The sequence below is a fragment of the Girardinichthys multiradiatus genome, chromosome 5 (genome assembly GCF_021462225.1).
Source record: "Girardinichthys multiradiatus isolate DD_20200921_A chromosome 5, DD_fGirMul_XY1, whole genome shotgun sequence".
Classification (NCBI taxonomy): Eukaryota; Metazoa; Chordata; class Actinopteri; order Cyprinodontiformes; family Goodeidae; genus Girardinichthys; species Girardinichthys multiradiatus.
Genome location: NC_061798.1, coordinates 51,363,432 through 51,388,124, shown reverse-complemented (window position 1 = coordinate 51,388,124; position 24,693 = coordinate 51,363,432). Strand labels below are relative to the sequence as shown.

At 41.8% G+C, this 24,693-nt stretch overlaps 2 protein-coding genes and 1 long non-coding RNA gene across 4 annotated transcripts; all 3 read right to left on the bottom strand.

Moving 5' to 3' along the window:
* Positions 1–1,263: 1,263 nt before the first annotated feature.
* LOC124867987 (CD48 antigen-like) lies at positions 1,264–7,011 on the bottom strand. Of its 2 annotated transcripts, none has more exons than XM_047364744.1 (5): positions 6,859–7,011; positions 5,298–5,603; positions 4,426–4,728; positions 4,245–4,345; positions 1,264–2,262 (listed from the first exon to the last, which is right to left on the bottom strand). In XM_047364744.1, the coding sequence occupies exons 1-5, from the start codon at positions 6,896–6,898 to the stop codon at positions 2,236–2,238; spliced, it is 777 nt and encodes a 258-aa protein (XP_047220700.1). In that variant the 5' UTR covers positions 6,899–7,011; the 3' UTR covers positions 1,264–2,235. The 2 variants fall into 2 exon arrangements, with proteins under 2 accessions (XP_047220700.1, XP_047220701.1); XM_047364745.1 differs by having other exon boundaries at positions 4,438–4,728.
* Positions 7,012–10,371: 3,360 nt separating this feature from the next.
* On the bottom strand, positions 10,372–12,316 carry LOC124867999. Its single transcript, XR_007038208.1, has 2 exons — positions 12,086–12,316; positions 10,372–10,868 (listed from the first exon to the last, which is right to left on the bottom strand). It is a non-coding gene; the product is annotated as an uncharacterized LOC124867999 (long non-coding RNA).
* Positions 12,317–13,572: 1,256 nt separating this feature from the next.
* On the bottom strand, positions 13,573–23,855 carry LOC124867984 (CD48 antigen-like). Its single transcript, XM_047364739.1, has 4 exons — positions 23,710–23,855; positions 22,149–22,454; positions 14,083–14,367; positions 13,573–13,847 (listed from the first exon to the last, which is right to left on the bottom strand). The coding sequence occupies exons 1-4, from the start codon at positions 23,747–23,749 to the stop codon at positions 13,663–13,665; spliced, it is 816 nt and encodes a 271-aa protein (XP_047220695.1). The 5' UTR covers positions 23,750–23,855; the 3' UTR covers positions 13,573–13,662.
* Between the last annotated feature and the right edge of the window lie 838 nt (positions 23,856–24,693).

The window sequence follows — 24,693 nt, the reverse complement described above, 5'->3', positions numbered from 1 at the left end:
GAGGTCTTATGGAGGCCCAGGATGCTTCGATAGCGGCCTTTAGCTCATCCAGAGTGTTGGGTCTTGAATCTCTCAACGTTCTCTTCACAATATCCCACAGATTCTCTATGGGGTTCAGGTCAGGAGAGTTGGCAGGCCAATTGAGCACAGTGATACCATGGTCAGTAAACCATTTACCAGTGGTTTTGGCACTGTGAGCAGGTGCCAGGTCGTGCTCAAAAATGAAATCTTCATCTCCATAAAGCTTTTCAGCAGATGGAAGCATGAAGTGCTCCAAAATCTCCTGATAGCTAGCTGCATTGACCCTGCCCTTGATAAAACACAGTGGACCAACACCAGCAGCTGACACGGCACCCCAGACCATCACTGACTGTGGGTACTTGACACTGGACTTCTGGCATTTTGGCATTTCCTTCTCCCCAGTCTTCCTCCAGACTCTGGCACCTTGATTTCCGAATGACATGCAGAATTTGCTTTCATCCGAAAAAAGTACTTTGGACCACTGAGCAACAGTCCAGTGCTGCTTCTCTGTAGCCCAGGTCTGGGGAATGTGGCACCTGTAGCCCATTTCCTGCACACGCCTGTGCACGGTGGCTCTGGATGTTTCTACTCCAGACTCAGTCCACTGCTTCCGCAGGTCCCCCAAGGTCTGGAATCGGCCCTTCTCCACAATCTTCCTCAGGGTCCGGTCACCTCTTCTCGTTGTGCAGCGTTTTCTGCCACACTTTTTCCTTCCCACAGACTTCCCACTGAGGTGCCTTGATACAGCACTCTGGGAACAGCCTATTTGTTCAGAAATGTCTTTCTGTGTCTTACCCTCTTGCTTGAGGGTGTCAATAGTGGCCTTCTGGACAGCAGTCAGGTCGGCAGTCTTACCCATGATTGGGGTTTTGAGTGATGAACCAGGCTGGGAGTTTTAAAGGCCTCAGGAATCTTTTGCAGGTGTTTAGAGTTAACTCGTTGATTCAGATGATTAGGTTCATAGCTCGTTTAGAGACCATTTTAATGATATGCTAATTTTGTGAGATAGGAATTTTGGGTTTTCATGAGCTGTATGCCAAAATCATCCGTATTAAGACAATAAAAGATCTGAAATATTTCAGTTAGTGTGCAATGAATCTAAAATATATGAATGTTAAATTTTCATCATGACATTATGGAAAATAATGAACTTTATCACAATATGTTAATTTTTTGAGAAGGACCTGTATAATCAGATTGTAAAAATAAAAGCATAAAATAACACACCTGGAGGAGGTCAGGTCAGTCACCACTGCATCTGTTTATTAGATTATTTAAATAGGCAAACATATCATTAAACGATAACGTTTGTATGTGGAAAAGTATACATTAGTTAAATTAATAATTTGGGGAAAATAGCTGTAAGACGTTTTATCAAATTGTGTAATTTTTCCGCTTGGCCACAAGACGTCCCAATCAGACATTAAATTTCTTTCTTAAAGCTGCTTAGAGTCGGTTAAAAAGGATCGCATCACTGAAATATACATGCAAGCTGTCACACAGTAAACTAATCACTTTTGGACATTTATATGTTTAAGAAGAGCCGGAACCGGCTGCACAGTTTCAGAGCCGACAATCAGGACAAAATGTCTCCAAAAAAGGTGAAAGAACATCTGAAATCAATATTATTATGTTTATATAATGTTCATACCTGCTGGTGAGGTAATTCGTGACTTTGGAAAACTACAAAAAATAATCTTCGTTTTCTGTGTTACCATGGTTACAGTCCGATGCTGCGAGTTTAATCTTTTCTTTGTGTTTGAGCTTCAGTTTGTTCACAAATACGTCAGATAATAACCAATTATCCCTGATTGATTTAACGATCAACCATTTAAACTCTGACCCCTCCCTCAGATTCTCCCAATTCTGGATTAAAAAGCTTTTGTTGCTTCTGATGCTCTTCACAAGAAAAGGGACCCAAATCCAGCTCTGCTTAGGGCCCCAAACAAAGAACTAAAACTATTAATACAGATCCTTGCAAAACTATAACTATACACCTACTTTCAAGGTCCATGGAGAGGGACACAGATATGTTGAGGTTAGGACGAAATGAAGAAATGAATAAAGTTGGTTTCTCAGTGCTTCACCTGGACAGGTGAGAACATCCTGGGAGGTTGAAAGTTACTTATTTATGGTGGAGGTCTGTGAGAACCAAACATCATGATCAGAAGCTGTTTCTGAGAAACCATCTCGGACATCAGTCATGGTGAGCAGTCACTGGTTCTGATGGACATCTCTACTCTGAAAAATTAAAAGCACATCAGCCTCATTAATATAAGCTTTCCATGAACAGGTTTTATTGTTCTGATGCCTCTGCAGGTAAAACAGTTTACTGCAGTAGGTAATAGGTGGTGTTTGTACTACCTCAAACCTTGTTTTTAGCATTAAACTGCAATAAATACATAAATGATCATGTAAATAAAACTGGAATGCCTACATTAACAAACGAAAAGCATACATCTATAACTCTTCAAATGTTTCAATGAAACATAACATTTCTAAATAAATACCTGAAGAATTAAAATTTAATTTTGTTTGTTGAAAGCTTCATTATTTCAGTTTTAATTTTTGTTTTTGTCGCAGTCCTGAGTTTATCTGTCAGCTTCACCCATCAAAGTCAGGGGGCGGGGCTACCACTGCTATAGGCAAGGTGATTGGTCTGTGGAGATGAGCCAATCTAATGTTGGGCTTTATATGACCAGACTCACCATTTTAAATTGTTTCATAATGGGCTGCAGAACATCCAGGAAATATGAAATCGATAAATACTCAAATAATGACATGATTTTAATTTAACATCTAATGAATTTTAGTTTAATCTATTTTTGTCAAAAATAAGGAGCGTGAACAAATAAATGAATTAAATAGAAATGTACCTGAGTTGGTCAACAGACTAGTTTTCATCCCTGCCTGATGTAAAAACATCAGGCAAATAACTTATATCTAAAACATGTTTTAATTAATAATTTACACAAAAATGACTAATTTACATCAATAGAAATATATGTTATTTATTTAATCTATTTAATATTGTTTTATTTAAACAATTTTATAATATTAACATTTAGTCAATGGTTTGTGAAACTTTTGGTCCTTGATAAAAGTCCAGCATTCCTTATTAATCTGGTCCAACTGGTGATGAACTGGTGATGAACGGGTGCTGTGTCCAGAGTCCAGGACCCACTCCCACCCCTCCACCCTGAGCAGAACTAAGCAGGTTGGGAGAACCAGGTTTAGGTCGGTTCAAACTAAAATTAAAAGTCTGGTAAAATGTTGGAATAAGAGTGATTTTAGAGCACATTCATGAACTCTGGTGAAGACCAGCAATGACTGTAAAAACTGACTGCTTCTAACCGCAGGTGACTCAGTGGCTCTGAAACCTTTGTCATGTGGGACAAAACAGTGAAATTAGAAGTACCAGCGGGCCACGAAGATTTGATTTTTAAATAAAAAAAACATTTGATTGTGATTTGTTTTTTGATTTTACATACTGAACAATAAACTAAACATAAAACCTTTTAATGAAAGAAACAAAGTGCTCTTAATTAAGTGGAAAATGGATATAGATGTATAATTCATATTATATTAGTATTAAAAGACACATTTGTCTCATTTAAAGAAAGGCTGCAGGGCTTCGGTTCCTCTAAGCAACAACAGGATAAGGCTCACGGTTTCTTCAAACATGCTGCATCTTATCAACTGCCTGCGCCGGTCGGTGAAATTTATACCATTCTTGAGTTGTTGTCTGGGGCCACAAAATAACAGGCTGAGGGCCACAAAAGGCCCCCGGGCCACACTGCGAGGAGCTGACAGGCTGTTGCAGCGGCAAGAAGTTAATAAGAAGTTTGATGCAACCTTGGAACCTCCGCAGTGGATCATAGTCATATTATCCAATAATTAACCATTTATTAACAGTGATTAACTGGTAATTAATCAGTTTCTAACCATTTATTACTCAGTAATTAACCATCTATTCCCAGTTCTCTGTGGGAGACCCATGGCCTTTATTTCAGTATATAGTGACATCATGACAACTGGTGGCTCTGGGACTAAAAGACCTGCTGCCCTGCAGGCGACACGATAACCAAACGTTTCCATCTAACAACCCACACACTGTGGAGAAAATTCACTGAAACATGACAGATCTTCAGTATTTGAATGTTCCAGATGTACCTGTTTCTGCCTGAAATGAGACATTGTTCTCAGTTTAACCAGAGCATTACCGTCGTTGGGTTCGTTGAGTAGAGATCCCTCCGTCTGACAACCACTGCAGTCAGAACCATAAAAGCTGCTACCTTAATGGGGAGCATGATCACATTCCAGTCTGTCAAACAGAACAAACAGCATGGGTTGAATCTAGAACATCTCTAAGCTTAGCAGATATAGATTTACATAAAGTCTTACAATAAATCTGACGTTTTATTAGCCTGTTGTATTCCACAGACTCTGTGCTGTTGATCCCACAGGATGTCGTCAGATTAACATGAAGAGTCTTGTTTTCTGCAGGGTTGGCTGCTACACATCTATAAGATGAGTCTCTGTCCTGTTTGTAGACAGTGATGGGTAAGGACAAGGCAGAACTGTTCTGGTTCTGTATCTCCTCGTCTCTGTACCACAGCAGAGCTGTCAGTTTGTCCACAGAGCAGAGCAACCAGCAGCTGTCAGAGCTCACATTCAGGGTTTCTACTGCAGGAGTCGGAGCAGGATCTGCAGACAGATTCAGAAATAAGAAACAACAAGCACTTTGATGTCTTAATTTCTTCTTAACAAACTGATTTTAATCTTCAAAAAGCAAATTTTGATAAAATTACCTAAATTACCTGTTGCAGTAATATTAGACCAAGTTTGATGAACAGGCGGACATATATTTGTCCAGTTAAAATAAACAGTCCTACTGCAATATTCATTCAGGACTGCTACAGGACTGCTGTGTTCTTCACCTGTTTATGGTTCTATTGTCTGAGTTGAGAACCTGTTGGTTCTCCTGAGAACTTTCTCAGTGTTTATGACCTTCAGTCTCATCTATTAGGCTGTAAATTGAAGCATCTCTTCCTCTCAGTTCAATAAAGGTTCATTTTCACTGTAGGTTTTAGGAGCCAGAAGTTCCCAAAGGTGCTTTTTATTTATCAGAAGATGAAGATGTGGACGCAATCAAATAAAAGAAATATTAAAGGAGGACAGTTGTAATTTAGTTGTAAGAATCTCTTAGAACTGGGCTGCTGTGGTTCTAGGAGTCCTAGAATAAAACATCATAAATGGGTCAGTTTGTTACTCACCGTATACTGTGACAGAATAAGAGAAAGCTAGAATTAGTCCTCTTTTAGAGTCGATTTTATAAATGTCTGAGTCGTTCTTCTGGAGGTCTGTGAGAGTAAAGAGTCCAGAGTCTTTGTTCCAGTGAAGTTTGTTCTTGTATTTTTCCAGTAGAATCTCAAGTTTTCCATCTTTCACCATAGCAACAGTGTTTAGTTTATCTAAAAAAAAACCAAACTCCAGGAGAAGATCTGGTAAAGTGATGCTTCCTCCAACAACTCCAGTCAGGTTCCTCTTCAGTTCCTCAGCAGGAGATGATCTCATCATCACTGTAAAACACCAACAGATACCGTCAGAACAAACTGTCCTTATCCAGCCATGTTCAATAAATCAGAATATGGGTCCAGATGAGGCTCGTCTGTCAGATTAAAAACAACCTTTAAGCAGGAACTTTTCATTAAAAATGTTTTTATTGTTCTGATGTAATATTCTGATTTTAAATGTCATGTTTTCATCGACTGGAAGCAGAAAATCATCATAATTAACAGAAATAAAGGCTTGAAATCATCAGTCTGTATATGAATCAATATAATGTGTTTCATTCAGTGATGGACTTACTGGAATAAATGAGCTTTTTATTAATATTCTGTATTTACATGTTGCCTCGCTTCATTTAGTGACTTTAAAGTAGTTTTCACTCAGAGTTTGACATGTTTGTTTCTGTGTTGGAGAGACATTAAATATTAAACTTTCTACATCAGTGGAGTCCAAACCTGTTTCCACTGGGGGCCAAAATCAGCAAGTTGATTTTCTCTTTTATTAAAACACAAAATTATTTTATTGTATCGAATTGTTTTCTCTTTATCTGCTCAGCAATAAATGAAACACAATATTTGAATGAACAAATTAGAAAATAACTACTAATTGTAGGTCTGAAACAGGGTCTCAGATGTTACAGTTTCCTAACTTTTTGAGTCAAATATTTTCTATTCTGTTGGTCTAGAAAATGTTTCTTCTCCGTTCAAAGCAACAAAAACCAGAACTTTGTTGAAAATCCTTCGCTGTATTTAGCCCAGTTTAATGAGCGGGCCCGACCCAGGTCCGTTTCTGGGCAACACGTTGCTGGATGTTTGTGGCCCTACGTACCATATATATTAAATTAAAGCAGAATAAAAGCCTGGCTAATAACAATAAATACTTTGTGTTGTAAATAACATTTTCCTTTAAAGAAGATAAAAATCTGTTGTTGAAAATCAAATCCTAAAAAATGACAGAAAGTGTTTTCTGGATCCGCTCCATTTGCTGGAGAACCACATTTGGACCATTTCATACCGTCGGGACCAGACAGAATTACAGCGGCAGCAAATGGCCCCGGGGCCACGGTTTGGACACTTCTGATCTACAGCATCTGAGTCTAGCTTGATAAAAGAGCAGCTTCATAAAAACTTGATGATTTATGAGAATCAAGCTTCAGATCAGAAATGAACAAACAACATGAAGCTTGGAGCAGGTCTAATTTCAAACAGTCAGAGCGGCTCTGAGCTGTGGACGGAAAATGTTCAGCAGAACCAGTTTGGATCTTACCGATATGAAGGAACATGATTCTGATCAGCTTCTCCATCATAGTCTCTGTGAACAGAACTCCTCCTAGAGCAGATGTCAGCAGAGACTCAGTGTGAGCTCAACACTGAGCAGGATGTCAACAGGTCACATGATCCAACCCAGCAAATCACCATGACGACGCCCATTTCTCTGCACCGACTGATGAACTCAGTCTGACCACATTTATCTAGATGAGACCTCCATTTTCACTCCTTGTAATAAAGTTTGATTCTGATGAAACTTTGGGAGGGACTTCAGGATGGTCTTCTTCTGTTAAGGTTACAAACTGTGTTGCCACCAGTAGCAGAGCTTGGTCAACACTGGCAGCAGGTGGGGCATGAATGCATCTTCAGGCACAGTGAGGAGAAGACTTCAGGTTTAAATCTACAAAGTTATTTTCTCTGGTAAATCTTCTGATTGTTAAGGAGGGTTGGGTCTCATCCCAGGCAACGGGCTTCGACCCAGTTCTGCCCCAGAATTCTGCCACAGATAAAGAGGGGAATCAGAACTGAAGAAGAAGGAACAGTTTGATGATGATCTGTAGATTTCCCAGCATGATGGAGCCCCGTGTCTCAATGCTGAAGTGGTGAGGAACTCACTCAAAGATCAGAACATTGGACCTCTGGTCAGAAAATGTCTCAGATCTGAACTCCTTTAAGAAACTCTGATCACTTCTTAGAAAGCAGGTGGAGAATCATATTGATTACAAGTCAGGTACAAACATTCAAACTGATCCTAATATTCAGACAATTCAGTCAGATTCAGCTTATTATTCAAATTGGTTGAAGTTTTATCCAAAGGAACCCAGCAGATTGCATCCAGTCAGTGACCTGCAGCATTCAACCCTCCTTGATGAGCTTGTAGAGACAGTGGAAAAGAACCAGAGCCAGGCTCAGTGTAAACGGCTATCTGCCACGACCAACAGAGCAGACACACAAAAAGAACACAGAAGCACTGATCCAGGGGTACTTTCTATGGGAAAGAAAATTAGAACATTAAAGGTTGTAGCTCCTTTAGTGGCTTCATCTAGGAGAGAAAGACAGCTAAGCAGATGAACTCTGACCCAGTTTTCAAGGATAGAGTCTGAAAGAGAGCACATAGAGTTAGTCACAGTAGAAGCTCAGTCAATCACCATGTCTAGGAGAGAGAAAGGGTTAAACACTGAAAGACAGGGCTATGTGGATCATCTGTAGAAGATGAGAATGAAGATGTTGGACGATGTCCCCTCCACTGATCCCTCATCAGGTGATCCAAAATGCTGCAGCAAGAGTTCTGATGAAAATTAAAAAGAGAGATCATATTTCTCCTATTTTAGCTTCCCTTCATTGGCTCCCTGTTAAATCCAGAGAGAAAGGGTTAAACACTGAAAGACAGGGCCATGTGGATCATTGGTAGAGGGTGATCATGAAGATGTTGGCAGCAGAAGCTCGGACGATGCCCCTCTCCAGGAAGGTGTCACAGGTAGACACAGAGTCAGGCCAGGTGTAGCTTCGATTGAAAAAAACAGCAAAGTCAAAAAGCCATCAGCTAAAAGTCTGATGATCTGCTGCAGCAGGGTGTCACATCTTCTGGTTTACTGGTTAATATCTGCTGACGGAAACCACACTGCTCTTCCTGTTCCAATGAGATCTGCTGTGGGTCTGTTCAGCATGCAAAGCCTCTTGTTAACCACACTGTGATCTATATGAGGTCAAAAACAGCCTCTGCAGAAACCAACCACAGGATGAGGTTTCTGACAAACTGCAGCAAACCAACAAACATGATGTGTCCACGAGTAATCCAGCTGTGAGAAGCTCCCACTGTGCATCTTCACTAACCTTTTTAGTACCTAACAGGATGGAGGAATTAGACACTAAACTGTTTAGGGGGGTCCAATACTTTTTTACACCCCGTCCTAAGTCCACATTTCAGGCAAACCCAAAAGAGAAGCTGGTAACAGAAACCTGACCTTCAACTATTTGGATAATCTGTGTGTTTTTGTGTGAGGGTGAGAATACTTGTGAAAAAGGTGAGTTTGTGATGAATGTATGAGAGCAAAGTTGTCACCTGGAGGTGCACAGATGTTAGGATAGTGACAACAGTGGGCTAACAACACACAGCACCCAAGAGCAGTAAAGGACAGGTGGACTCGGTTCTGGAAGGCCGCAGCAGCTCCAGGTTTGACCCGAGGCACCACCCCAGAGCAGCCATACGCTTTGATTTACTGATTCACTGTTCAGTGATTCACTTTTACTTTGATTCTGCTTCTTAGCAGGATTTGCTTCATTCATTTTGATCATAAAGTTTTATTTTGTTTTTCCTGACAGAATAAAATCTCTTCCTGCAGCATGAAGGCGGCGCTCAGTCTGACCTTCAGACAAAGCTCTCCTGATGTTCCTGACCCAGTTTGTTGTGAAAACTTCTGCTCAGATCTGTTTGTTCTGTCAACAAAGTGACGTGGTTCAGATGAGGGACTGATACTGGATTTAATGTGGTGTCATATGAAGCTGTGTAATCACATTACAGACTCAACTGTTTGATTTCAGTTTCACATAAATAACTCAGAACCCTCGTCGTCGTCTTCCGCTTTATCTGGGACCGGGTCGCGGGGGCAGTAGACTCAGCAGAGACCCCCAGACGTCCCTCTCCCCAGACACCTCCTCCAGCTCCTCCAGGGGGAGTCCAAGGCGTTCCCAGGCCAGCCGAGAAACATAGTCCCTCCAGCATGTCCTGGACCGTGTCCTGGGCCTCCTCCCGGTGGGACGTGCCTGGAACACCTCCCGAGGAAGGACTCCAGGAGGCATCCGGTATAGATGCCCGAGCCACCTCAACTGGTTCCTCTCCATCTGGAGGAGTAGCGGCTCTACTCCGAGCTCCTCCCAGATAGCCGAACTCCTCGCCCTGTCTCAGAACCCATCAACCTGAAAACCTGCCCTGGTGCTGATGGTTCTGCCTCATTTAAAGGTTTATAGTAGAAGGAATCAATCCTCCTTCCTATTGGTGAAAATGGACACCATGGATCATGTGACTTGACAGTCTGGTAACATCTGCCTGTTGGAGATAGCACCAGCAACCAAACAGCAATGATGCAGGTATAGACAATGGATGCATGGATCATCTCTACAGAAGTTTTGGTCTTTTTATTTGCTTCTCCTTCAGTTCTGACAGATTGTTCTGACATGGCTTCCAGTCCCTTGCAGAACCTTCCTTAGAACCACATCGTTATTGGTGTTTTGTTTGGTTAGCATTGGACCATCCTTCCTGTATTCAGAAGAAACTTGGTTGGTTTCCATCCGGCCCATTTAGGACTTTAGGACTAAACTGGAGCTAGCGCGTGCTTAACAGCAGTTTATCATGTTCCCAGAACCACAAGCTGCACCTCCAGCACCAGTTAACTGGTTCCTTTACAGCCGGGCTGGGCCAGAAGGAAGCACAATTTTTGTCAGGAGCTATTGGAGGATTAAAGGACAACAACAACCAATCAAAACATTGCAAGCATCATGATTCAAACTGATGTTAGTTTTGATTTTTTATTAGTTAAATTTAAGACAAAAAACAATACAAATGCAGCTTTAAATATTCAGATTATTCTCAAAATAAAACAAGCTGTCTCTAAGCTTCCTTTCTTTTATTTTGATATCGCGGCTTTTCTGCCAAGAACCCGAGGTGGTTCCAGTAAATCCTGCTGTAAAGGTTCAGTTTAACTCTGGTTCTGGTGCTGATGAAGGATCAACTGACTGGGATCGCAAGATCAAGTATTTACTGGATGAGATGTTTATGGTCATTTTATCAACACAAAACAGTAAAATATCTACAGCGGTGTACAAACAGTGATTATTAAACGGTATGTTAATCTTTATACTGAGCTGTTCTAGACCAGTGGGTTATAGCAGGTATGTTAGCCATCAGGTGTTAGCAGCGTCTGTCGGTGGGTTTGGATGCTCCAGTTTGGCATAGACCGTTGTCAGATTGCTGCGATCACTGCTTCCTGATGACTCTGGAATATTCTCTCCCTGAGGAAGGAAACACAGAAACTGGATCAGTGCCGATCACTGTGTCAGGACCAGGCAGTCTGGTTCTGTGGTTCTGACAGCTTAGAAAGAGTCGCTGACAGACACATTTAGAGACTAAAACATAAATATCTGCTGAGTTCAGGACTTTAAAACAAGAACGGTAACTTCTGTGGTTTGAGCCCGGTCATCTGTAGTCGGACCAAAGGCTGAGTTTCTCTGACAGTTTCTCTGAGTTGATCTTTGGATGTTAAAATAAACCCAACAGCTGCTGCTAGTTGAGTTCTGCTGCTTGTAGCCTGTAATATTTTCAGCCCACAGCCACCATGAATTTCCCTTCATTTACATGAACCGTCAGGCTGTGACCTCTGAACTATTATCATCCTATGATTAGCTTTTAAATGTAAATGTAGTTTATTACAGATGAGTCTGAATATTATAACTCTGCATGTTAACAGCACCATCTGTCCCTGAGGCACCATCAGTTTCCTGTTTCCAGCTGCTGGCTGTTTGATTCCAGAAAACAGGAACAGGTGACCACGCCTCACCATCTGCTTCTTTATCTCTTCATTTAGAACAGAAACATTCACCCCTGCAGGGTGGTGGACGCTGTGGGTTCAGGTTATCTCAGCCTTTGTGTGGAACCTGTTTGTCTGCTCTGGTACTGAATGTCTCTCTGGTCGGTTTCATCCTGGTCCTGCTCCTATCAGAACTTCTCCATCCAGGCCTGCTTTAAACTCTTATTTCATGATAATCTTCAGTCCTCTTTTATGTTTGAACTCAGTCACTAAAACCAGCAGGTTTAGAATCTGTAATTTAGCAGGACTATGATTAAAAGTTGTTACAAACTGGCAGCAGATGGCTGGAAAGGCTTTGTGAGATGTTGACCCAGAGGAGCATTTCAGCCCACCAGTTTTCATGTCTGCAGAGAGACTTTTGTTCCAACAGGTGGATTTAATAAAAACACGACTGCAGATATGACCAGTTTTACTGTCTATGAGAGTCTAAAATAGTTTTTGACTTTTTTATTTCACTGTATATTTAAGGAGGCCTGAAACATGCAGCAAACTTCCTGTTAAATAGAACAAGAGGGATATATTTACTTAGTGATATATCACCTCATGAGTAATGAGTTCACCTTTAGAGAGGGAACATAAGCAAACATCACTGCATCCTGGTAACGCCATTATGTTTACCTGAGGGGATTTCTGAGCACCTACCAGACTGTGTCTCTTGTCCTTGAAATTAATTGGCGTATACAGGACTTCAGTTTCTTCTATGGAACCTGCAGAAAGTGAATATTGTTGTTAAAAATATTCCTTAAACAAAAAAAGGAAGCCTCTGTTCTGGTCTGAACAAATAAAATGAGATTATTTTCTCCAATGAAGGAGCACCGTGGTGTCACAGAAAACACAAATGTTTTTCAGGCTAGAATCCGCAGATTGTTTATTAACAAGAAACATAAATGTAAAATTAACACAATTTAAAACAAGAAACAATTTAAACCAGCATGATTAAAGCTGCTGGGTTTACCTTCCTGTAGGTGGAGCACTGCTGCTACCCAACTGATGTGGAGGTTGAACAAGCAGCAGGGTCCACAGTGAACGTCTAAATGATGAATAAATCAGAGCAGTGAAGATACTGAGATCCAACAGAGAAATGCTGCTGCTCAGCCAGAAATGATGAAAGTTTAAAATTCAAATATTTCTGTCAAAAACATCAACAAACTGGTTCTGGTGTTAAACTGGTCTTTGTGCACCAGTTCTTTCTTCTATTTAATCCAAACTGACCCAGGTTGTCTCAGCACCAGCTTGGCCCACAGGTTTCACCAGAAGCTGTGGTTGATGGATCACAGTGTGAGAACAAGCGAAGTCTCACCTTTATTCTGCCTAATTTAAGGTAAAACAGTAAAAACACTGAATTTCAGCATAAAGTCAGATTATCTCCAGATTTACTCCTGAGTTCAAAATAAACATTTCAGCCAAATTCTGTAATAAATATATTAATGTCAAAATGTTTTTACTCCAGACCAGATTTTTCTGAATATTAAAACAAATGTTCTTAATGTAATTGTTGGTTTTATATATTGTTGCTGCTGTGCAGACGTGGAAAACACCTGAAGAACAGTCATGTCCCCCAGGTCTAACTACACAGCAGGCTGTTACCTGTGGAAAGCACCATCTGTTCACTGGGAGAAACCGCAGCTCATATGAAGAGGATCAGATGATTTAAAAGCAGCATCAGTAAAACCTTCACTCTGACCCAGAGGGCACCCAGTGGAGGGGATTAACTATCTGATGATTCAAACGGTATTCATTCCTGCTGACTTCAGTGGAAACCCCAGAGAGTACCGACTGTAAGGTGAGCTTCAGTTTCTGGAACAGAAAGCCTCACTAGAGGTGTTCTCATCAACAGGTGCCCTCAGAGCCAGAAGCAAAGATCCTGATGGAAATCTATCATCTAAGTTTATATAGACTGAGTCAGATGTTTGCTGGTATCTGCTGGGTGAGATGTTGAGGAACACCAGGTGGAACATGAGGAAAGATGCTGCACAGTTATCATTGTGCTTTATGAAATAAACAGGGCTCCTTTGGACTATCCTGCATCAGGACCAATGATGCTGGCTCATTATCCTGCTGTTCAGGTTGCAGGTGAGGCAAAATACCGTCCAATTAAAATGAGCCACATTAAAAACATTATGAGTACCTGAGAATAACATGTTTTTTACATGCTGATACCAAACATTACATCTGTCTGAAGCAAAAGATTAGTCCTGCAGAATATTTCCCAAACTGACTCAGATCTTTACATCTATAAACATTAAATTAATAAATGAATCTGAGAGAAAGAATAAAATTAGCAAATACCTGCCTTGTGTTTGTCTGACTGATGCTTTTTTGCCCAGATATCTCTGCTTGATCATCCAGGATCCAGCAGCAACAAATGCAACAAAGAAGAGTGAGACACCAGCTGCGATCCAATCTGTTATACAGAACAAAACAACAAATAGCAAAATCTAACAGAAACCATCACAGAATAAGATGCTTACATTTTAAAAGTCTGTGAAACATCTAACAGCTCTTTGCTCAGAGCTATTTAAAATGTTGCTAAATCCAAAATCTGTATCGTCATCACAATGTTTAGTTAAAGTTTCACAATAAAATGTTTTCCTGAAATTGTGCAGCCCTATTATAATAGTTATTATAATGAAACTTACAAATTCTGTGATTATCAGGACCTTCTGTGCTGTTGATCCCACAGGATGTCGTCACATTAACATGAAGAGTCTTGTTTTCTGCAGGGTTGGCTGCTACACATCTATAAGATGAGTCTCTGTCCTGTTTGTAGACAGTGATGGGTAAGGACAAGGCAGAACTGTTCTGGTTCTGTATCTCCTCGTCTCTGTACCACAGCAGAGCTGTCAGTTTGTCCACAGAGCAGAGCAACCAGCAGCTGTCAGAGCTCACATTCAGGGTTTCTACTGCAGGAGTCGGAGCAGGATCTGCAGACAGATTCAGACCAACACACTTAGCTTTCAAGTGAAACTTCATAGAGATATAATCTATCAGCTTTATGTCTACCAGACTATCTGTGTGTTTTGGTCCCTGCTGGCCTCATAGTGAGGCTTCTGTCACAGTTTTGGCGTCACTCCATTTACTTCCTGTTGGTTAGAGGGTGCATTTCAAGTTTTTATTGATTTCCCATAAAGCCCTACAAGGCTTGGTCATGTTTATCTGGAGGAACTTCTATGTCACCATGCTCTAACAGAAGATCCTCAGGTTTACTATCTAGATGCTCCTGCATGTCTGGGGAACCAAACACAAGAACAGGGCCTTTGCAGCAGCAGAACCCATTTTCTGGATCAATTTCCTGATGCAGATAAAGAACCCTCAAACTTTAAACATCTTCAGAAAAACACCTGGAGTCTTTGTTTCGGCTTTTATTTCTAGTAGAGTTTGATGTCCTGATTATGTGTTTATTCTGCTTTTAATACAAGTTAATACTTCATCTACTTTTATTTGTATCTCATTTCTTGTCTTATTGTTTTAGAGTTTACTTTATTTTAGCCCAATTAAAATGCTAAACAAAGAAAACAGTGCAGGAAGAGGCAAAAGCCCAATGAGCTCATATAAAGCTTCCATGTGCTCTCTTTCATCCTCTAGACTTGAAAACAGGTTCAGAGGTCATCTGCTTAGCTGTCTTTCTCTCCTAGATGAAGCTTCTAACGGAGCTACCACCATATTTGCAGCAGAGTTTGACATCCTGGGCCCCGTTTCAGAAAGCAGGGTTAGTGAGAAGTCAGAGTAAATTGTGGGGTAACTATGTACATACCCTGGGTTTTTGGTTTCAGAAAGCCAGGTAGCCGTTACCCTGAGTCAAGTTACCCCGGCAACGTACTCCATGAACCAACCTGCTCGGTAGCAGGTTTATTGAACTAACCCTGGGTTTGGTCTACTTTCTATCTGAGACCTGGAACAAGGAAAGTGTCAGAAATGGCGGAGGAGCCTGGAGACGTTGGAGTGCAAATACTCCCCAGAAATCTCTGTCAGGAGAGGGAGATCAGACCATGATTAGATGTGTTATTGTTTTCTGGGTGAATATATTTTTGAGAGTTACTGTTTTTTGATATAGCAATTTATCTCAATAATATTCTCAGTTCTCGGTTTCTTTGTATAACATAGATGACGCAGAAAGTCATGCCAAGGCATCTGAACGTCGTGCTGTCAGGAATGTAGTCGTTGCAGTTACACTGTTACCATAGCTATGTCAGAGAAGACCATGATAACCACAAACATCTAGTGGAGTCAGATTGTCCTCCTTAGCAGAGTGGTTCAGGTGCTTGGCTCATGTCCCGACGCAGGTTGAACTGAAGTTGTTTTATTTTATTATTTTCAGACACAAATAACTTAGCTTTAGTTACATTTTATTTTAAACAGGAGCCCTTTGAATATTTATAAGTAACTCTGCAATCTGAAAAACTGGGCCAGAAATAAAAGAAGAATGTCACAGAAATGCAGATATCACTGAAAGCAATAATTAGTCTTTGTTAGGGTTTGAAAACTTTTGTATTGTTTATCACTCATGTCTGTACTAAGTGCTCTTCTTTCCTACATTCCTACAGAAAGGTGGAGAGGAGTGAGTTATGCTTTTATCAGCAACATCTAGGGGCTGCTCGTACCAGTCCCCACTCCCTCTCTGTTTAAAATCAAAACACATGCACCCTAACCTTTCTGACCCCCCCCCCACACACAAACACACACACACACCCTAAATGTCTGTTGAACTGTGTGTGAACCAGCATGTATAAATAAAGAGAGAGGGTGCCGACACTTTGTAGATTTGCACTGCAGAGTGTGAGCTACCTCTTGCGCAAGAAGAACAGAGACTCTGTGTCGATTTCTTCTTTCCTCTGAGTTGACTAATTAATACCTAACAGTCTCCATTTCTGATTCCAAGTTTCTATGTTTTCTTGAAAGTACACCTCGTACAGCTGTTTCACAGGGAGCTTTAGGGTCAGAAGATATATCAGATTTAGTTGCATGTCTACCCTTTATCTTATTAAGTTGAAGGTTGTATCATGACTTAATTATGGAAGCAAATCGTTACCATATTTCAAATGAAAAATCATTTCCAGAAATGATTTTTCATTTTAAACATGTGGCTGCATTATTTGACCCATAAATAAAATTAGTAATCAATAATCCTATTTGCATTTTCTTCTTCATGACTGCACATTTTATGCCATAATCAAAAAGAAAACAAAGCAGACATTGCTTTTTCGTTTTCGTGGTCTGCCCGCAAAGTACTGCCCAGAACTCGAAAACGAAAAAGCATTCCGAGCTGCGGGCGCAGCAGAGTGACGTCAGCAGCCGCTCTTCCTCAGCTCCCTGCTGACCGAGCTACCCATCTTGTTCGGTAGGGGGCGCTGTGTACGTCTGCATTACATTACATTGCAAATGTGCCGAGAAATTGATTGAATTGCAGCAGGACCGAGCTCAATTTGTGGCAGTGACTGAAGCTGCCACCAGAACTGCCACAGGCTGCCGCAGGGTGGCAGGGGATTCTGCGAGGATGCCAGAAGGTGCCAGACCGTCCGTAAAAGTTTGCCAATGCGGTTGCCGCTGTTGTTGTGGAATCTGATGCTGATTATCGGCAAATGGGATGTCATTGTTGTTATAGCCTGTTACCTTTAAATAATGATTTCATTATTGATTATTATTTAATAAACAGCTTTAGACCCATAACATAAGGTGATTGTATTTACTTGACATGGAAAATAAATAGCACTATGTGTTTGTGTGACGTGTTGAAAGGATGACGAAGATTTATTGCACAAACAGCCGGTTTATTATAGAGCGGCTATTCTGAATTGTCACTCACAGAAAATTATAAATAAATGCTTAAAAACACGCTGGATGTCCCAGGCCATAAGGATGCCACCAGAACTACCAGTTCTGCCTGCCACTGCCACAAATTGAGCTCAGCTCTGCTGCAATTCAATCAATTTCTCGGCACGTTTGCAATGTAATGCAATGCAGAATCAGAATCAGAATCAGAAAAGCTTTATTGCCAAGTACGTTTTTGGACATACAAGGAATTTGTTTTGGCGTAGTCGGTGCAATACAATACAAATTAAACAGTATAAACATATCTACAATATAATATAAATATATGTGCACAGTTTTAAGCGAGTGAGAGTAAATATAGAGCAGTATAAGATGGAAGAGCAATACAACAATGCAGGTGATCATTGTGCAAGTAAAGCAGGAGTCCAAGCTGAGCGTTAATGTAACTCATAGAGTTACAGGTTACAGGTGTCCTGTCAGTAAAAACAGGGGGTGTGGGTGAAAGGGAGAGTGTCAGGGTGGTTTCTGGGCTTTGTTAACAAGGCTGGTGGCAGATGGGAAAAAACTGTTCTTGTGGCGTGAGGTTTTGGTCCGGATGGACCGCAGCCTCCTGCCAGAGGGGAGAGTTTCAAAGAGTCTGTGACCGGGGTGGGAGGGATCAGCCAGAATCTTCCCTGCCCGCTTCAGGGTCCTGGAGGTGTACAGTTCCTGGAGCGACAGTAGACTGCAGCCAATCACCTTCTCAGCAGACCGAATGACACGCTGCAGCCTGCCCTTATCCTTGGCTGTAGCAGCGGCGTACCAGATGGTGATGGAGGAGGTGAGGATGGACTCAATGATGGCTGTGTAGAAGTGCACCATCATAGTCTTTGGCAGGTTGAATTTCTTCAGCTGCCGCAGGAAGAACATCCTCTGCTGGGCTTTCTTAATGAGGGAGCTGATGTTTGGCTCCCACTTGAGATCCTGGGAGATGATGGTTCCCAGGAAGCGGAAAGATTCCACAGTGTCAATTGTGGAGTCACAGAGGGTGATGGGGGCAGGTGGGGTTGGGTTCTGCCTGAAGTCCACAACCATCTCCACTGTCTTTAGAGCGTTGAGCTCAAGGTTGTTCTGGCTGCACCAGTCCAACAGATGGTCCACCTCCCATCTGTACGCGGACTCGTCACCATCAGAGATGAGTCCGATCAGGGTGGTGTCGTCCGCAAACTTCAGAAGCTTGACAGACTGGTGACTGGAGGTGCAGCTGTTGGTGTACAGGGAGAAGAGCAGAGGAGAGAGAACACAGCCTTGGGGGGAACCGGTGCTGATGGTCAGGGAGTCAGAGACGTGCTTCCCCAGCCTCACGCGCTGCTTCCTGTCAGACAGGAAGTCAGTGATCCACCTACAGGTGGAGTCGGGCAAACTCAGCTGGGAGAGTTTCTCCTGGAGCAGAACTGGGACGATGGTGTTGAAGGCAGAGCTGAAATCCACAAACAGGATCCTGGCGTAGGTTCCTGTGGAGTCCAGGTGCCGGAGGATGAAGTGAAGGGCTAGGTTGACTGCATCATCTACAGACCTGTTGGCTCTGTAGGCAAACTGCAGGGGGTCCAGGAGGGGGTCGGTGATGTCTTTTAGGTGTGAGAGCACAAGGCGCTCAAAGGACTTCATCACCACAGAGGTCAGGGTGACGGGTCTGAAGTCATTAAGCCCTGTGGTCCTTGGCTTCTTGGGAACAGGGACGATGGTGGAGGACTTGAAGCAGGCTGGCACATGACATGTCTCCAGTGAGGTGTTAAAAATGTCTGTGAAGACTGGAGACAGCTGATCAGCGCAGTGCTTCAGGCTGGCTGGGGAGACAGAATCCGGACCAGCAGCTTTCCGGGGGTTCTGTCTCCTGAAGAGTTTGTTTACGTCCCTCTCCTGGATGGAAAGAGCCATCCTCGACGTGGGTAGGGGGCTGGTGGGGGAGAACTTCAGGGTGGGGGTTGGAGGTGCCAAGGCCCCTCTTGAGGTTGGGGAGGTGGGGGTGGTGGATTGTGGCTGCAGCTGTTGGGGGGCGTCGTGGGGGATGGTTGCAGGACTGTCCCTTTATCTTTCAAAGCAGCAGTAGAACTCGTTCAGGTCGTTGGCGAGGCGTCGGTCGTTGATGGAGTGGGGGGCTTTCGGCTTGTAGTTGGTGATTTGCTTGAGCCCTTTCCAGACAGACGCAGAGTCGTTGGCTGAGAACTGGTTTTGGAGCTTCTCAGAGTACAGTTGTTTGGCCTCTTTCACTGCCTTGCCAAACTTGTACTTTGCCTCTCTGTATATGTCTTTGTCCCCACTCCTGAAGGCCTCTTCCTTATCCAGTCTTAACCTTCTGAGTTTAGCTGTGAACCAGGGTTTGTCGTTGTTGTAACTCACCCTGGTGCATGATGGTACACAGCTGTCCTCACAGAAGCTGATGTAGGAAGTCACAGCCTCTGTGTACTCGTCCAGACTGTTGGTAGTAGTCCTGAACACATCCCAGTCTGTACAGCCTAAACACGCCTGGAGATTCTCCACAGCCTCACTGCTCCACTTCCTTGTCGTCCTCACAACAGGTTTGCAGAGCTTTAGTTTCTGCCTGTATGCAGGAATCAGGTGGACCATGATGTGGTCGGATTGGCCCAGTGCAGCACGTGGGACGGCGTGATAAGCGTCTCTGATGGTGGTGTAACAGTGATCCAGAATGTTGTCCTCTCTGGTCGGACATTTTATAAACTGTCTATATTTGGGGAGTTCGTGGGTCAGATTACCTTTGTTAAAGTCGCCAACGACGATAACTAAGGAGTCCGGGTTGGTCCGCTCCACACTCAGTATCTGGTCGGCGAGCATGCGCTGTGCGACCTGCACGTTAGCTTGCAGACGTGCACAGCGCCCCCTAGCGAACAAGATGAGTAGCTCGGTCAGCAGGGAGCTGAGGAAGAGCGGCTGCTGACGTCACTCTGCTGCACCCGCAGCTCGGAATGCTTTTTCGTTTTCGAGTTCTGGGCAGTACTTTGCGGGCAGACCACAAAAACGAAAAAGCAATGTCTGCTTTGTTTTCTTTTTGATTATGGCATAAAATGTGCAGTCATGAAGAAGAAAATGCAAATAGGATGATTGATTACTAATGTTATTTATGAGTCAAATAACGCATTTCTGAAAATGCTTTTTCATTTGAAATATGGTAACGATTTGCTCACATAATTAAGTCATGATCCAACCTTTAACTTATTACTCATCATATGTTGAATATATCCAGTGAATGCTGTATAATTCAATTGGTAAAGGTTAAACAGAACATTAGTTTATAACTGGACCTGACCTGATTTAACTGGGTTTTTATGTTTTATTTTGATTTGCTGCCACGTCCTTTTAATGCCTGCTGGGTTGCATCTAGACACACATTTATTGCACACACACACTTTATTATTTTTTGACGTTGAATAAGTGTTGAGGATTCAACTTTAATTCTCCATCCAATCCCTTCACGCATTGACTTGGTCTCTGCCACGCTAACTCTCACTATATGAAATATGTGCCAAAGTTCTTCATATGCCACCATTAATATTTCTAATTCCATTGGTGAGAAATATGAACTTCTAGCTTGTTATTTCCTCCCGTTGCCATGGTGAATCGTGTTATCTGCCTGCCGTTGATGAAGGCTTATTTTCTCGCGCTCTTGCTGAACTCAGGGTTAACTTGACTCAGAGTTGAGTAACCCAGCTGTTATCACCGGTTCTGAAACTAGAAACCCTGAGTATCACAGAGCTGAGTAGGTCTACTCAGAGCTTGTTAACCCCGCTTCATGAAAAAAGGATCCTGGTGTACTCGTGTTGCGTTTATTCTGTTTTTACTACTTACAAGTTAATACTTCCTTTACCTTTGTTTTTATCTCATTTCTTGTTTTATTTTTTTTGGTGGTAGATGTTTCATGGGTTGCTTCTTGTTTACAGAGCCTTGGTCCAACCAGCATGGTTTTAATTGAGCTTTTTGAATAAACTGACTTTGACAAACGAAAGGAAGCAGCAGCACTGATGGCTAACAGTTGTACTGTCTGGTGGTCTCTGCAGCTCGATCCATTTTCCTTCAAGGAAACACTTCACGATTCTGGTTCTACTGGTCAGTTCAACAGGTGATGTTCCTAAAGCTTCACTGGCCTTTCATGGTTCCTCACTTAAATTATTTAAACTTTTAATTTCTTCAGCCAAAAGCTGTTGCTGCGGAGCTTTGGTGCTGCTATCATACCTTCAACTAAAGTCAGTCAACAAGCTAAAAAAACCCAAAGTATTTATTTTCACCTTGAACAGTAGGTGGCGCTACTACTTGGATTTTGCAGTGATCTTCAACCCAAAATAACTGAAAGTGGTGAAAACATGAAAACAACAGACGTGAAACCTGAAACGGAGGCAGATGATTCTGTTGAATCCAGGAAATTTTATAGGACAGAAACCGATTATGGTAAAAATAGATGCAATTATCATAAATAATCCCACAAAATCAATATGAATATAACAATATCAGACATTAGAGCTGAATTCTGCCCATTTTTCCTGTGAGTTTCTTTAAAAACCTGAACAGCAGCAGAGTCGATATGAGAACGTAGCAGGATCCTCTTCACCTGTTTATGGTTCTATTGTCTGAGTTGAGAACCTGTTGGTTCTCCTGAGAACTTTCTCAGTGTTTATGACCTTCAGTCTCATCTATTAGGCTGTAAATTGAAGCATCTCTTCCTCTCAGTTCAATAAAGGTTCATTTTCACTGTAGGTTTTAGGAGCCAGAAGTTCCCAAAGGTGCTTTTTATTTATCAGAAGATGAAGATGTGGATGCAATCAAATAAAAGAAATATTAAAGGAGGACAGTTGTAATTTAGTTGTAAGAATCTCTTAGAACTGGGCTGCTGTGGTTCTAGGAGTCCTAGAATAAAACATCATAAATGGGTCAGTTTGTTACTCACCGTATACTGTGACAGAATAAGAGAAAGTTAGAATTAGTCCTCTTTTAGAGTCGATTTTATAAATGTCTGAGTCGTTCTTCTGGAGGTCTGTGAGAGTAAAGAGTCCAGAGTCTTTGTTCCAGTGAAGTTTGTTCTTGTATTTTTCCTCTAGAATCTCAAGTTTTCCATCTTTCACCATAGCAACAGTGTTTAGTTTATCTAAAAAAAAACCAAACTCCAGGAGAAGATCTGGTAAAGTGATGCTTCCTCCAACAACTCCAGTCAGGTTCCTCTTCAGTTCCTCAGCAGGAGATGATCTCATCATCACTGTAAAACACCAACAGATACCGTCAGAACAAACTGTCCTTATCCAGCCATGTTCAATAAATCAGAATATGGGTCCAGATGAGGCTCGTCTGTCAGATTAAAAACAATCTTTAAGCAGGAACTTTTCATTAAAAATGTTTTTATTGTTCTGATGTAATATTCTGATTTTAAATGTCATGTTTTCATCGACTGGAAGCAGAAAATCATCATAATTAACAGAAATAAAGGCTTGAAATCATCAGTCTGTATATGAATCAATATAATGTGTTTCATTCAGTGATGGACTTACTGGAATAAATGAGCTTTTTATTAATATTCTGTATTTACATGTTGCCTCGCTTCATTTAGTGACTTTAAAGTAGTTTTCACTCAGAGTTTGACATGTTTGTTTCTGTGTTGGAGAGACATTAAATATTAAACATTCTACATCAGTGGAGTCCAAACCTGTTTCCACTGGGGGCCAAAATCAGCAAGTTGATTTTCTCTTTTATTAAAACACAAAATTATTTTATTGTATCGAATTGTTTTCTCTTTATCTGCTCAGCAATAAATGAAACACAATATTTGAATGAACAAATTAGAAAATAACTACTAATTGTAGGTCTGAAACAGGGTCTCAGATGTTACAGTTTCCTAACTTTTTGAGTCAAATATTTTCTATTCTGTTGGTCTAGAAAATGTTTCTTCTCCGTTCAAAGCAACAAAAAGCAGAACTTTGTTGAAAATCCTTCGCTGTATTTAGCCCAGTTTAATGAGCGGGCCCGACCCAGGTCCGTTTCTGGGCAACACGTTGCTGGATGTTTGTGGCCCTACGTACCATATATATTAAATTAAAGCAGAATAAAAGCCTGGCTAATAACAATAAATACTTTGTGTTGTAAATAACATTTTCCTTTAAAGAAGATAAAAATCTGTTGTTGAAAATCAAATCCTAAAAAATGACAGAAAGTGTTTTCTGGATCCGCTCCATTTGCTGGAGAACCACATTTGGACCATTTCATACCGTCGGGACCAGACAGAATTACAGCGGCAGCAAATGGCCCCGGGGCCACGGTTTGGACACTTCTGATCTACAGCATCTGAGTCTAGCTTGATAAAAGAGCAGCTTCATAAAAACTTGATGATTTATGAGAATCAAGCTTCAGATCAGAAATGAACAAACAACATGAAGCTTGGAGCAGGTCTAATTTCAAACAGTCAGAGCGGCTCTGAGCTGTGGACGGAAAATGTTCAGCAGAACCAGTTTGGATCTTACCGATATGAAGGAACATGATTCTGATCAGCTTCTCCATCATAGTCTCTGTGAACAGAACTCCTCCTAGAGCAGATGTCAGCAGAGACTCAGTGTGAGCTCAACACTGAGCAGGATGTCAACAGGTCACATGATCCAACCCAGCAAATCACCATGACGACGCCCATTTCTCTGCACCGACTGATGAACTCAGTCTGACCACATTTATCTAGATGAGACCTCCATTTTCACTCCTTGTAATAAAGTTTGATTCTGATGAAACTTTGGGAGGGACTTCAGGATGGTCTTCTTCTGTTAAGGTTACAAACTGTGTTGCCACCAGTAGCAGAGCTTGGTCAACACTGGCAGCAGGTGGGGCATGAATGCATCTTCAGGCACAGTGAGGAGAAGACTTCAGGTTTAAATCTACAAAGTTATTTTCTCTGGTAAATCTTCTGATTGTTAAGGAGGGTTGGGTCTCATCCCAGGCAACGGGCTTCGACCCAGTTCTGCCCCAGAATTCTGCCACAGATAAAGAGGGGAATCAGAACTGAAGAAGAAGGAACAGTTTGATGATGATCTGTAGATTTCCCAGCATGATGGAGCCCCGTGTCTCAATGCTGAAGTGGTGAGGAACTCACTCAAAGATCAGAACATTGGACCTCTGGTCAGAAAATGTCTCAGATCTGAACTCCTTTAAGAAACTCTGATCACTTCTTAGAAAGCAGGTGGAGAATCATATTGATTACAAGTCAGGTACAAACATTCAAACTGATCCTAATATTCAGACAATTCAGTCAGATTCAGCTTATTATTCAAATTGGTTGAAGTTTTATCCAAAGGAACCCAGCAGATTGCATCCAGTCAGTGACCTGCAGCATTCAACCCTCCTGGATGAGCTTGTAGAGACAGTGGAAAAGAACCAGAGCCAGGCTCAGTGTAAACGGCTATCTGCCACGACCAACAGAGCTGACACACAAAAAGAACACAGAAGCACTGATCCAGGGG